This window comes from Gobio gobio (assembly GCF_949357685.1).
Source record: "Gobio gobio genome assembly, chromosome: 13".
Lineage (NCBI taxonomy): Eukaryota > Metazoa > Chordata > Actinopteri > Cypriniformes > Gobionidae > Gobio > Gobio gobio.
Genome location: NC_137106.1, coordinates 10,484,683 through 10,500,002, shown reverse-complemented (window position 1 = coordinate 10,500,002; position 15,320 = coordinate 10,484,683). Strand labels below are relative to the sequence as shown.

The 15,320-nt window shown below is 38.4% G+C and overlaps 1 protein-coding gene across 1 annotated transcript in view; it reads left to right on the top strand.

Annotated features, from left to right (window-relative positions):
* Positions 1–15,320, top strand: part of itpk1b (inositol-tetrakisphosphate 1-kinase b) — an 80,695-nt gene that overhangs the window by 46,456 nt on the left and 18,919 nt on the right. Inside the window, exon 5 of the mRNA XM_079833796.1 lies at positions 2,249–2,366. Within this exon, the coding sequence (XP_079689922.1) occupies positions 2,249–2,366 (118 nt within the window). The remainder of the gene's footprint in view (positions 1–2,248; positions 2,367–15,320) is intronic.

Genomic DNA, 15,320 nt, shown 5'->3' with positions numbered 1-15,320 from the left:
TACGTTTCTTCATTCAGCGCGCACACGGTCAAGCTCAGTATTTTGACTGAATAATACAGTTTCTTTCTCGCCTCCTGAACACGTTCCATATATGGCGCTCATCTCACTGTATCATTGTGTGATACTTTGGTATAAAAATTTTTATGTTTTAGCCTGGTCGCTATTCACTGCCATTATATGGAGGAGCATGTGCAGGATGTTTTTTTTATTTTTTTATTTCTGCTTTTGAAGTCTGAAAAAGATAGAAGGACATAAGGCATTGGAACAACAGCAGGGTGAGTTAAAGATGGCTTTATTTTCATTTCAGGGTGAACTATCCCTTTAAGAGAATTCTAAACAGATTTCTGAAGTTCAAACAAATCGGAATTGTAGTTGAGAACGTCAATTATAACAGCCCACGGATTAAAAAATGGTCTGGTTTAAATCGGGCTCATAATTACAGTTAATGTGTCGGGCCGAGCCAGGCTCGGACGCAACGTGCACAGGCTCGGGGAGGGTCGGGATTTTTTTGGGCCCGAACTAAGCTCTACCTCCGATTCCAGATTTTCAAATCGTTATATCTCGGCCAAATATTGTCCTATCCTAACAAACCATACATCAATGGAAAGCTTATTTATTCACCAAAATTGACCCTTTTGCCTGGTTTTGTGGTCCAGGGTCACATATGAGGCTATGCACATATTTAGCCCTGCACACAGCATTGTTTTAGATGTTCGGTAAGTTCTGTTTTGAAATACTATAGGTCATAAAAACCGCCCAGTCAGGTTGTAAATGTATCCTATGCCTTTAGGTTCGGTATGTTTAGGTTCAGTGTTAAAATGGCAATGTGAACACCAAGGACTAAATGTTTTTTTTTTTCTTAGTCCGGACCAAACAAACTGAACTAGAAGTGTGAACACACCCTTAAATAGTGTTGTCTTTGTTTATCCAAATTAATATCGTTTGAATATCTTTCTCTCTGTTTGGGTTATCAGTTTAATTTCGTTTGGTTCATTAGGGCATACAGTTTTAATCTCATTTTCATTATTTGAAATTTTAATTAAAAAAATGTTTTAGTTTAAGGATTGTTTAAGGATTTGTTTTAGAAGAAACTGCATCATACTCAATATCAAATTGGGTATGTGTCGATACAATAATATACCGAAACTATATATAATATTATATTTATTATATAATATAATATTTCTTATTCCTTACACCTTGTATTATAACTTATTTGTGTACATTCATATTATTTCCTACAGTTCAATTACAAAAAAGTTGCCCAAGTGAAACACTGGACTGAAAAAATAAATAAACAGGAGTTTTAATGGGAAAATACTCCGCAATGGTGTTGACTTATGAATTTGCACATGGTTTGTCTTTAAAGTATATTAAAAACACCACAGACGTATAAACAACATTTAAAAACTTGATTTTCACCAAAGGGGGTATTTAAAAAATGTTTTACTGCTTTTTAAGTTTCGTTTTCATCAGTAATAAAATTGCACTAAACATTTCCATTTCAATCTTCATCTTCATCCTACAACTGTGTTTGTTTTTGTTTTTGTTTTGTCGTCTTATGAAATGTCACCTCAGGTACTCACCTCTAAATGAGAACGTAAGAGTGCTGAGCCTCTTAATGTTCTTAAACAAAGCTCTCTCCTAAGACTGTGCTCCCACTAAGCATGCGCTTAATGTACATTACATAGATTTACATGAGACAAAGAATGATCTGAAGTACAGAATTCAGTTTAAATCCTCTGAAAAACAGGAGATGTGTTTGTTTTCTGCTGTGTAACCTTTTTTTTACCCGTTTAATCAGTGCTGGTAGAATATGTATTTTGGAGGTGATTTGATCTAGGAATCAATACACTGGGATCTGTGGCTAAATTTCCTATTGAGGACTGTAAATGAATGATAGAAATGGGAAGTCACATGACGCATGTATTTCAGTCAAAATTTCTCGTGATTTGAGAGGTTGAGTGAATGGGGACAGTGAAGAGAGGGAGAGAGAGACGAGTGGTTATGTAAAAGAAACAACCTCACAGCCTTGCATTCAGTTAGCATGACGTAATAGCAGTGCAACTGGGCTTCATGTGTACATGTCTTTTAAATATGTGGCGTGTACATTCATGCATGTTGGGTGCCTTTTAACAACACCAACAGGAGTTAGAATTCATGTTATTCACTGCTGTTTAAGCTTCTTCTCTTTTTAAATGACACCTCCATGTCTTCATTGTTCTGTCCTGTTCCACTGGTCTTGCAGGATTATATTGACGCTCACCCAGAGACCATTATTCTTGACCCACTTCCAGCCATCCGGACTCTGCTGGATCGCTGCAGGTCCTACCAGCTGGTGCACAGGATAGAGGACTGTATGAGAGGTACTGTGATCCAGCACCCCTTTCCTCATTCCAGCAATATTCATCAGTTTATACAGTTTAAGTTTTGCAAATGGTGATATGCCCAACTACAAGAAGCGGTCAGTTGGTACTTCATTTTGTAGTTGAATGGGATGAACTTGTTAATGTAATGCTCTGTAACACAACAGTTAGCATGTTGAGCTCATGCAGGTGAAGCAGATTTGAGTCCGGCCTGCAACATGTTCCATTCCGTTTGAAAGAATAATTAAATTCTCCCATAATTTAAAAATTCAGTTTTTACTCACCCTGTGTCTTTCGAAACCTGTATTACTTACTTCTGTGGAATAAAAAGGTGAATTTAATGAATTGACGGAAATCTTTTCCATACAGCCGAAGAGAAAGAGGAATGGGGTTTGTGTTACGTCATTGTGTTGTGTGCGCGTGAGGGGGCTCGTTCGGGATGCGAGAGGTCCCGGGTTCAGATCCAAAATGACTAAAAGACACCATAAAAGTATGTTAAAAATGGTTCACATAACTCATGTTTAATATTCTGAGTCCATGCCTTAGTTTTGTGACAAACAGGCTGAGATGTGAGTATTATTCGCTGAAAATCTTGATATTATTTGTTCACAAATCAAACTGATCTGACTTGCATACAACTTCAGAAGCCTCGATATATTGAGCATAAGTTATATAAACAACTTTAGCGTCATCGCGTCACAAGTTACTCTTTTGTAGTCGACTTGCGTACGGTCGTCTGCCGAAAGCTAGTTATTTTAGGCTATAAAGATATAGATTTTTCTTACAAAACCACATCGCTTCACTTCAGAAGGCCTTTATTAACCCCTTGGAGCCGTGTGGAGTACTTTTATGATGGATGGATGCACTTTTTTGACCTTCAAAATCTCATTTGCCATTCACTGCCATTACAAAGCTTGGAAGAGCCAGGGCATTTTTAATATAACACCGATTGAGTTCATCTGAAAAAAGAAAGTCATATACACATAGGATTAGGGTTGGGTACTGAAACCTGGTGCCAATATGGCATCGGTACCTATATAACCGTTATTTAACCGGACCGAATCAGAACGCAGATTTCGGTGCCTCATTTCGATCCCACTTAAATTTGCGTGCCAGAGACAGACGCGCTCAGCGCTCGTCACATAAAACAACTAGCCTATTAAGTGTTTTCAACCACATTATATTTAATTTAGGTTTCAGACATTTCAATGCTCATAAGTACTAGCAAAAAATACACACTGATGTCTTCAGCGGCAATGACAATCCTTTCAGACAGTTATAATTTGACTATGTGTCTTATTCATATCAGATACACAGTATATAGTTTACTCTGTTCTTCTCCCAGTTCAGCGGTCACTTTCTTATGTGATGTAAATCCGACTGATCAGATTCTCTGAGACGCAAACTAACACGGCGGCGCCATTATAGATCAACTAACACACATTCACTCGCACATATTTGAAAATCAGAATATCAGATAGTTCGTGGCATAGTTAACAAGTTTGTGAATATTTTGAATAAAAAAGAAAAAACTAAATAAACCCGACACATCTGTCATACAGCACTATTGCGGCTGCTGTGTGTCATGTGAGAAGCATGACGCGTCGCCATGGAAACATTTATAGCCAGCCAAAGCTATTTAGCCAGAGAATATGGTCATATTTCTGCAAAACAACGCTGAACCTTGAAGCTGGTTTGTAGCATACCAAGAATGCAGACTACTTTGCTGTTATTAATACTGTAACTGTTATTTAGTGTTAAATTAGGCCTATTGTAGTTGGGTTGGGTGGCTTAGGTTTTACTGTAATTTGTTAAATAAATTGTGTTTTGTATTTGTTTTATATTTATATATTTAAGTATACTTTAAACTTTTAATAAATTGTTCAATTTAAATACTTTTTAAAATTTTTGATTCCAATAAAAAGCCATTCTTTAATGTCATCCACCTTGTTTGTGGCTCACCGTTTTAAAAGTATTGGTTTGGCACCGGTATCGTAAAAAACCTAAATGATACCCAACCCTACATAGGATGGCTTGAGGCTGAGTAAATTTGATCCATTTTTGGGTGAACTATCCCTTTAAAACATATTTGGTGTTTCCATGGTTTCTCCAAAATTAAACCTAAAATCGTGGGTAACGTGTATGATGTCATTGATAGGCGACGCACATTAAAATGGATGATTTCTCTGGATTTAAACATTATTGGAAACATTTGGGATAGTGCACAAGTCAACAAAATATATAATATTGTTTTAGTGGTTTTTGGATATTTTAATTCTAAAATCTTACATATTGTGCATTTAACAATTTATTTCTCCAAAATACCCATGTTATAGCGTTCTCAACTCCCCATGCACAAAGCATTTGGTTGTGCCCTGTGTGGACGTGTATGTTGGGCTATATTTGTCTTTGTAGGCATCATGTGTGTCTGGGTTCTATTGAATCAGACATGACAGATGGTTATGTAACAAAATCATCTGTAAGCCCCCAGTCTGTGTCTCTCCTTTTCTCCTTTTGCCCTGATATGAAAGCCTCCCACTCTTTATTTCAAGAAGTTACGCTGCAAACATTTAAATTGAATTAATTACATTATATAGCAAATAATAAACCAAATGAATCGCAATTAATCACATATATAATTATTTGCTAGACTGGGTAAACCCAGCCTGATCTGCCGGCCATTTGATTTCGCCCTGCAGCTCAGTCTGGAAACCTGTACATTCATTTCTAGTGCTTCTGTTACACTTTTGCTGGAACCAATCACAGACTGGCTTATCCACCTGGCACGCTATTGGCGGGTTTAACAAGATGACGGATAGAGAGCGATGGGTTGTTGCCCGTTAATCACGCCTCTTGTGGTCTGATTGGTTGAAGGACTGTCCAATTGCGTACAGTCATTTGAACTATGCCCGTTTATCACACCTCTTGTGCAGTAGAATATACAAAGCAGACTCTCCATTTCAATCTTAAATTGAGCTTGGTCTGGTGATAGCCGGACAAATTATTTGCTAAAAAAATGCCTTAAATGAAGAATTTTTCTTTTCTTAAAATATTTTGACATCTTGCACTATGAGTGTCCTGTTTTTAAGACACTGTCGAGATTAAAACTGGTTTACCTGCAGACTGATTAAAAGCTTTCTCCAATGGTAGGAAAATCCATATAACAGAATACTTGTACAGGTCAGGAGGTACTGAATTGCATTAAATCGCAACAAGTAACCATTGACAGTTGTAACATTAAACATGCTGCAATGTAAATGCTACATTGGACCCGGTCAGTACTTGTTTGCAAGATAACACAACTACCAAATTACACTCTGGCCATCTGTCACCCTCCCTGTTTCTTTCGTCCTCTCACATTCACTGGCGGACACAGTGCCACATCCCTCTCTTTAGCAACCGTAAGCATGTCTGACAGTGGTTACCATAGCAACACAAGTGGCAGCCGCTCTAGATACTCTATGCATAGCAGTGCTCACTCCATATTGGGTAAAACAGTTTTCGGTATTTCAATTTCTGTCATCTCAATGCTATTTTTTTTTACTGAACGTGTTGCAAAGCATTGTGGTATTGACCTTTGTTGCATTAATGATACATGAGAGACTTTTATTTATGTATGATTTTGTGAAACGACAGTGTTATTGTCTGCTAGAGATGCGTTTTGGCACTGATTTCCCGATGTCAGTTTCGCAAGTTCCAAATTTGATTTCGATTTCATTTCAGTTAGAATGTTGATTCAATGTCGACTAAAGGTTTTCCTTGTCGACAGTTAAGGCCGTTTCACACAGAACGCGTTTTTGCTTTTAAAAACATGAGGCGTGGGCAGCGGAAGGATTTAAACTCGGTTTTACATCTGATATACACATTTAGATTAAATATGCCACTCTCATTAAAGGATTAGTTCACTTCACAGTTTCCTGATATTTTACTCACCGCCATCTCATCCAAGATGTTCATGTCTTTCGTTCTTCAGTCGAAAAGAGAGTTTTTTTGAGGAAAAAATTCCAAGATTTTTCTCCACATCATAGACTTCCATGACAACCAAAATGTTGCAGGTCCAAATCAATGTAGTTTCAAAGGAAGGGCTTCAGAGGCTCTGCGTGATCCCAGATGAGGAATAAGGTCATATCTAGCAAAGCTATCTGTTTTCATATTCCGTTTAATATTAACCCTGTTAACGTACTTGCCCTTCGGACAAATAAATCTGTCATTCACTTGTCCAAGTAAAAAATGTGCTTGTCCGGAAATTATTTTATTACCTTTTTTTTGTGTGTTTGTGCAATTTATTCTGAAGCAATATTCTCACTAGTGTTCAATCAGCTTTAAATCTGCATATTTGTGTGTTTACCTTTTATAAAGGGCATTTTTCCCTAATCTTATTAAATATAGGCTATGCTTAAAGGTCCAGTTTTTCGTGTTTTTTTGAAGCTTTGATTGTGTTTACAGTGTGCAATATAACATGTGTTCATGTTTCATGTGTAAAAAAACACAGTATTTTTCACACAATTTACTTATCTGTATACTGCTGTTTTCACTGTCCTCAAAACGGCCTGAGAATTTCCTCGTTCTATGAAGTCCCTCCTTCAGAAATACGTAACGAGTTCTGATTGTGCCAGCGGTTCCCGTGTTGTTATTCGACAGCAGCTTACACGCGTTGCCCGGGAAGGTCACGCCTCTTACCATAACGGGGAGATGAACGCGCTCAAACTACAGCCCCTGAAGGCCAAACAAAGGTGATTTGACTCCGGGATGAAAATAACAGCGTCTGAACGACATGGCGACAAACGCAACCGAACCGAACCGAACGCAACACCTCCTCTTCTCCACGAGGGAGCAACAAGACCACGCCCCCTTTTTCGCATATTCTTGTGGGCGGAGGTTAGTCAACAAACTGTTCTACTGACGTAATTAAAGCAGGATGTACATGGATGTAGTCCAGTCCGGCCGTTCGCTGTAGGCTTTGAAAGGGAACTTCTGTTAAATAAAATATCTTGCTTGGCATTGAACTTTGAGCTTTATAATTTTACAGGTATTATTTATGCTCTAACAGCAACATTACACACTAACTAAAGTTTGAAAAATGGGATCACGAAGAACAGGACCTTTTAAGCTTTAATTTTATATTCTTAAATTTGATTAATAAATTAAACTATCAGAAGACACTATAGGGCTGTTACCAATCTAATCAAATAATTTACACTGAAAAATTACAACAGCATTAAATAATGTTATGAGATTGTTGTAAATATTTTTTGAATAAACAAATAAGAAAAGTTGGAAAGTATGTTTAAACATGAAACTAAACTGCCAGTAGGTGGCGGCAGGTGACCGTCTTAATGAGCGAGTCATTGAGTCGCTTCGTTCAAACGGCTGATTCATTCAAGAATTAGGTGGTCGTTTATGAACAGGCCATTGAATCTTAGATTCAACCGATTCATTCAAACACTGAATCATTCACTAACACGCTGTTGCTATGAGACGCGTTATGGTTCTGCTGTGATCTTTGTTTGGAACTATTTTTGCTGCTGAAATAGAACAAAAACAGGCAATATTGCATCTAAAAGGTAAGTGACTTGTCTTGATGTTAATTAATTGTTTATGGAACTGTCATATGAAATCAGTGTCGCATTTTCAATCGTGGTGGTATTCCGCTAGCCTGGGAAAACCCAGACAACTTCCGGCAAATTTAGATTTGCTCTGCAAGTAGTCTGGCAAAGAGTCAAACCCATTTCTAAACCCTAGAAATCGCGGCACCAATTAGAAACGTTGGGGCGGGCTTTACACGATGACGACAGCGCAGCGACGTTGAAGCAGATTTTCCGCTGCTGTGGAGCATCACTCGTTCGAATCAGCTATCGCGTCTGTTTTAAGCGATTTAAACTTCTCCTTTTCGTTAAAACCAGAGCAAAGAACAACACTCGAAGCCTTTATATCTAAAAAAGATGTTATCGCTGTCTTACCGATTGGATTCGGCAAAAGTCTGATACCAGCTTGGCCCTTTGGTGGCTAAACGAATGGGTCTTGGCGAGAGCCCTCTGGTAGTGTTAATGTTTTACAAAATATAGTTTTAAGTCCTTTTCAGGAGTGAATGACGTTGTTTAAAGCTCAAATCTGTGGTTTATTTATAAAGAGAGCGCCTTTTTTTAAAAATTGATCTGCCGTTTTCGGAGTTGTGAGTTCCAGTGGTTCAGCGGCGCTCAATCGATCATTGAGCCCGCCGAGAGGCGCCTTTCCTCGGCCAGTCCTTCTGCCATCTGCCGCTGGCTCTGATGTCTCTGTAGTGGTTAAACCGCCTCGTCTTGTGTAGATCTAACGGCTGATCTTTGCTCTCATTAATCTATAATTTGTTCCTAGACAGATCGTTTTGTCTGAGGGCAAAGTGAAGTTTCATAACTTTATATTTTTAAGATATTAAACCTTACCGTTGTAGTCTCCTAGCGCTGACTTCGACTGAATTGCTTTATTTATTGTATAGCTTCTTGTACCTTTTACTTATACTTTTATATTTGCTATTGATGATCACACATAAACTGACATTTAACAAAAAGAGACTGGGTTGTGTTTTGTGTCATATTTAATTTATTACAGTGATAATCATAGCCTATATTATGTGTGTGTGTTTTTTTAAATGTAAACGAAAAGAGGCTGGGTTTTTTATATTTTGTTTTGTTATAAATATGCATTGAAGATAATATGCATTGCCTGCATTACATATACAAATATATACTGAGTGATACTGTCAAGAGCATAGTAGGCGGACTAGTGTCCTCCCGTCCTCGGGAGTTCGTTCTCCGGAGTCAAACTTGGCAAGTCACGGACGCAAGTCAGAAGTTTGCGTACGAAATATGTCATAAAACACCACTGCCTCATTTCATAAAAAAATAAAAATTAAACATAATAATAATAATAGCCACACCAATATGGTTCAGGCAACGCGTAGCTAGGCCTACATTGATTATCTTATATATTTATAATAAAACGAAGTATAAAACACCCTGCCTCTTTTCATTTACATTTAAAAAATAATATATTAAACATTAATATGTGGTTTAGGTAAGGTGACCAGATTTCTGAAATGGAAACCGGGGACATTTCCTATTTGAGAACACAAGTACAGACAAGAACGCATATTGAGAAACGGCCAGTCAGATGTTTCTCCGTCGCTCTGCATACGTCATCTCCCTCATCGCTCTGATTGGTTTTAGGTCTATCCAATTGCGCCGAGAGGCATTTGAGCGACGCCCGTTGGTGACGCCCCTTTGGAAATGATTTGTCTATGAAGCTTTGCCTGACCATAACTCAGTTACTACTGAGAATGGTCTGGTTTTAACCAGGCTAGTATTCCGCAGTATATTAACTAAATTCCTCTGTTTGAGCGGCACTGATTTGTTGTGATTTCTCCTCGAGAGGCTGCGCGAGCGTCAACAGCGCAACCTTGTTACCGTCAGTACATTATATATTATTATAGGGCTGCAACTAACGATTATTTTAATAATCGATTAATCTGTCGATTTTTATTTACTTTTTTCGATTAATCGATTAATCAGATTAAAAACACATTAATTTCCAATCCTTTATTCAAAAACAGAACTGACAGTGCAAATTCACAGTGCAAAAAATCTTCAGAAAGTGCACAGGTTGCTACAATAAATCTAAATCTTTTTTTTTTTTTTATAAAGAAAAATACTAATCAGAAAACTTAACAGGATGTTAGAACTTGTTCTCTACACTACACTCAGACGCACACACTCACAATTTTTTTTTTATGGGTTTAGTTAAATTGTAATGCATTAAGAATTTCTCTAAAATGTCCAAACCCATTATATACTCCTGGAGAAAACATCTACTGTATTAACCTTTTAATATGAATGATATTAAAGTTTAAACATACAATACAGACACAGATTTAACTGCTGTGACACATAAAAAAAATGATGTAATAATTAAATAAAACTATTTAATGGACTGCTGTCACTTTAAGACTGAATGATATAAGCTGGTTTTGATTTTTGTCTCGTTTTTGTCTGTGAAAAATGTTGTTGATTAAAATATTGACAAATTATTTGTCAACGAAATTAACATAGCAACAGAATGAAAAATTAATGGGCCAAAAAAGGCAAGTGAATAAAAACGTGTCTTTAGTCTTGCAAACTATACCACCCCTGCTTTACTACTGTTATTAACAAGCTAACGCTAACTCGTCATGCTTGTCAAGCTGGATAACCAGTAAACAAGCACCAGAAGAGCTACTGGAGGGACGTCACGCTCCTCACTTTCAAACAAAAGTGGGATTTTGTAGTGACTTAAAGGGGGGGGGGAACACTCAGTTTCAGTCAGTCTCATGTCAATCTTGAGTACCTATAGAGTAGCACTGCATCCTGCATATCTCCGCAAAGTCTTTATTTTTATTATAATTATAAAAGAAAGATGCGCTGTTCCGAGTTATTCCGGAAAAAGCGTTGCGGCTGGGGGCGTATCGTGTGGGCGGAGCTAAAGAATGTCGAGCGCGCGCCGCTGTTACTGTGTTGAGTGCGTCTGAAAGCTGCGTCATCGCTAAAAGCGGGGAAAAACTTTATTCAACATAAAAAATGGCTTTTAATCAGATACAGCCATACATCTATGATCCGGAATCAGACCCAGAGGCTGAAGTTGAACAGGAGCAGCAGCAAAAACGACTAGAGCAGGACGTCAACTATGTGGTATAAGTTACACTAACTATATAATATGTTTAGCGGCTTGTGTTATTTAGAACACCATGTCAAGCGCGAGTGTTACAATGTGTGTGTGTGTGTGTGTGTGTGTGTGTGTGTGTGTGTGTGTGTGTGTGTGTGTGTGTGTGTATGTATGTGTGTGTGTGTGTGTTTACGCGTGGTTTGTGAAGACATGATTTGTAGTAAGCGGACTGGTTTTGCGCGTCAGGCTAGTGTTTACATAGAAAGCAGGCACGTGCAGAGGGGGGGGCTTTGGGTGCTCGAGCCCCTGCCCTTTTTCAAAATGAATCAAAAGTGCCCCTCTCAGAAAAATATCAATGATAATATTGTGGTTAATAAAACTAAATAAATTTGACTATAACATGACAATGTATACAATAGTAACGGACGGCTCAAAAGTCGGATAATTTCTGTTGAGGCGTTGCCGTAACGCGTTGCTATGGGTTGCGGGCGTTTTGATTGACAGCTGATTTTGAGATTCGGAACAGCTCTCGAGCCAAATATGGTCCTTTCAGAGAGTGTGTGGCCTCACGGGAAAAAACTAAACCAATATTTTTTTTCATCCATAATCAGAGCTAATGTGTTGATTTAATTACAAATCTATATATTATATATTTTAAAGTATTACACAATTCACCAATGCTCGTTTGTCATGTATATACACCAACCAATCGTGATCTGGCAAAGCAAGTTCAAATTCCATTGGGCGATGTGAAGCGGTAATTTTCTGTTCTTATTCATAAATCGGTTGAAAATGACATGGACAGACGAACTAACGTTTGTGGAACGATTTCCTAAAAAGAACATAATGTAATAATATTTCACAATATTAGTCTATTGTTTTTTCTGTATTTTTGATTAAATAAATGTAGGCTTGATGAGCATAAGGATATATATATATATATATAGATATACATATAGTATATATATATATATATAGATATATATATAGTTCAACATATTTCCCCATTCTTTGTGTATTGTTGTTTGGAGTGCTTTTACAATACACAAACATACACATATAGTGGCCAGCTAAACAAATGTACACACACTATACATCGCATGCTCCATTGATCAATACGTGATCATGTTTGGGCTACTTGATGGGCATAGGCAAAAACAGACATTTGAAGCAGTCAAACCTGCGGTTCCAACGTTGGGACCTTTATCGTTGGGACCGCTCCATCCTTCAGTATTAGGCGATCTGAAAATCCGGCGTCGAACTGGGCCTTGTTTATAAAACAATCGGTACCGAAATGCAGGGAACAGACATAAATATTTGCGCAACTCAGTTGTTGATCCGGAAAAGCAAATTCCATCTGTACGAGCCAGCGCTTTGATGGGCGTAGCCTATTGCTTTCACGCTCTCTCTCTCTCTCGCGCGCGCGCGCGCGCGCTCTTCCGGTAGAATTGTCCGTACGGCCCATACAAGGAAATTCCGCCCTGTTGACGTCAAGCGGACCCATGATCGAAAAAAACTTTCCGAAACTTATGACTAACAGGAAGTACTAATTTTGGCAAAGAAATACTCCCATCAAACGTCCACCTTAGCTTATGAAACGGTGTCCATGTTTAGCATGGGAATCCAAGTCTTTAACAGTGCCAAAAGATCAGTATGCATGAAACAGCATTTCACCCCCCTTTAACGTTACCCTGCTGTTTACCCTGACTATTTTTAATAGTCGCGCGACACAACGAAACGATAATGAAATTCGTTGCCAACTCTTTTAATTATCGAATTTTATCGATTTGTTGTTGCAGCCCTATATTATTATCAGCTATTGATCGCCACTTACACTAAATGAATGCAGAATCATTCTTGCATTTTGGTGATGCGCTAGTTATTTTTTGTTATTGACATGTTAATCAGACTACTTGTCCGGTCGGGCAAGAAAAATTATCTTTCACTTGCTCCTTCAAAAAAAAACACTTGTCCCGGACAAGCAGACAAGCGTTAATGCCGAGCTCTGAATAATACTAAGAATAATTAATTGTCCCCAACTAAGCAAGCCAGAGGTGACGGTGGCAAGGAACCCAAACTCCATCAGGTGACAGAATGGAGAAAAATAACCTTGGGAGAAACAAGACTCAGTTGGGGGGCCAGTTCTCCTCTGGACAACAAACGAACAGTGCATGATTTTGATTCAGGCAACATTACAGGTCAGAAGTCAGATTGGATCGGAACATAAAGAATATTTAATCTAGTTCCATCTGGTTGAAGATCATTCGAAGAATTCCCACCAGTGTTCAGCAGCACACAGGAAGCCGCCCCCACACTGCTGCCGTAATGAATGCTGTTTGTCATCTGAGTACACACTCATTTCTGGTCTATTTCTTAATCGCCTAGCAGTGTGGTTAGTGCCACATTTTCTGGCTCCACTCTCGTCCATATGACTCATGCACATCCTGAAGAGCTTCACCGAAGCATTGTCCTGCTGTCTTACATTCTGTCCGTGGAGACAAAGCAGGACACCATTTGTTTGTGCAGGAGACGGAGTGTTTCATACTTTATAAGGCAACGTTTCGCACCTTTATTTCATCCGTAGCTGATCCACTTCTGTGGTATTGTTTTTAACAGTACCTTTTATTAGCAGAATTCAAACCCAATCAAATAAAACAACAAATTGCAAAGAGGCGTTTTTTTGTCCGATACTCTGTGATCTCAGAGGTCAAGTTTAACCTTTTTTACAAGTTAGGCACTAAATCAGATTTTACAAAACCACCATTGTATGATATTAGACTTCCCATCTGTGCTGTCCGGCAGGATCAGAGCCAAAACTCCATAGCAATGCTTTATAAACGTGTTCTAAACATTCCATAAACGTCACATAAACGCCTCGGCTGGCTCCGGCAGGTCTGCAGAGAGCTTGAAGTGTTTAGACAGAGCGGAGATTGATCCTGGACCCTCGCTGAGCCAGAAACAGGAACATCACTAAGCGTTTGTACCTGCTAAAGAGGATCTCATTACTCTTCCCCTTTTATTTACAGAACATCTCTTGGCTAATTTAAATGGAATCTCTATTTCTATTAATAAGTCACCGTATTAGCAGCCACAAACTGCTTAACATCTCTTTATTGAAGTCTTGTACTTAAACCGCTGATAGAGCTTTGTTTTTTAACCAAAAAACAAATATAGAAATAAATCACAATGCAAGTCAATGGGGCAAGTGTACAAGGAGGTTTAAAAGCTGAAATATGTAGCTCCAGGGGCGTCGCACCCGTGGGGACACCCACACTTTTCCCGGTGAGAGGGTTCAACACCCACACTTTTCCCGGTGAGAGGGTTCAACACCCACACTTTTCCCGGTGAGAGGGTTCAACACCCACACTTTTCCCGGTGAGAGGGTTCAACACCCACACTTTTTCTGCAGTTTTCCCGCAGTTTTGCACAAACGCTTTAGGGATGCCACAATTCTCACTATAATATTAAACCGTTCGGTACAGCATTCACGGTTCAATACGCGCTTGTGAATTGCGTTGTTTTTTTTGTTTTGTTTTTGCAGTGTGCCTGTTAATCTACGCGCTGATATGAGCAAATATCCAATCACTATACACAGTACTAGACACGCTTGCAATGCTGGTGTCAGGGAGTTATACTCACAGAACACTATAGTTATTCACAATCACGAAAGTTCATTATTTGCATGCGTTTTAAAGCCTTGCCGGTTTATTCGCGTGCTTATGCACCGTTTTAACGCGCATAGCGCGTGCACTAAATGCCTGTCAAACACATTTCATTACTGAACTAAGTAGTCTTACTGTGCTAATACTGTCAAATACACTCAAGGTTAACATAAACACAGTCAGTTATGTGTAAAGTGAAAGTAAATTCGCGTGTGTCTGTATATTAGATGCACGTCTTAAAGTGACAGCAGCGCAGCCTATAGTGAACACGCTGTCCTTAAAGGGACAGTTCACCTCTAAAATTCTGTCATTATTTACTCACTCTAATGTTGTTCCAAACCTGTATTCATTTCTTCTGTTGAACACAGACAGCTGATGGTAGCCATTGACTTCCATATTATTTCCTACTAAGGGGATTTTAATGTTAATAAAACTACAAAAGACATAGAAAAGCACTCTCTGTTCTTGACTGAAAAACATTAATACAGTAGCTTTAATAAGAATCAATGTATATTTTATAGTGAAGTCTATGTAGTTTTATTTTTACATTAATTCATTAAATCCCATACTTAAATGCTGCTGTACTGCTCTGAGCTGCCAGTGTAAATCTTTATATATA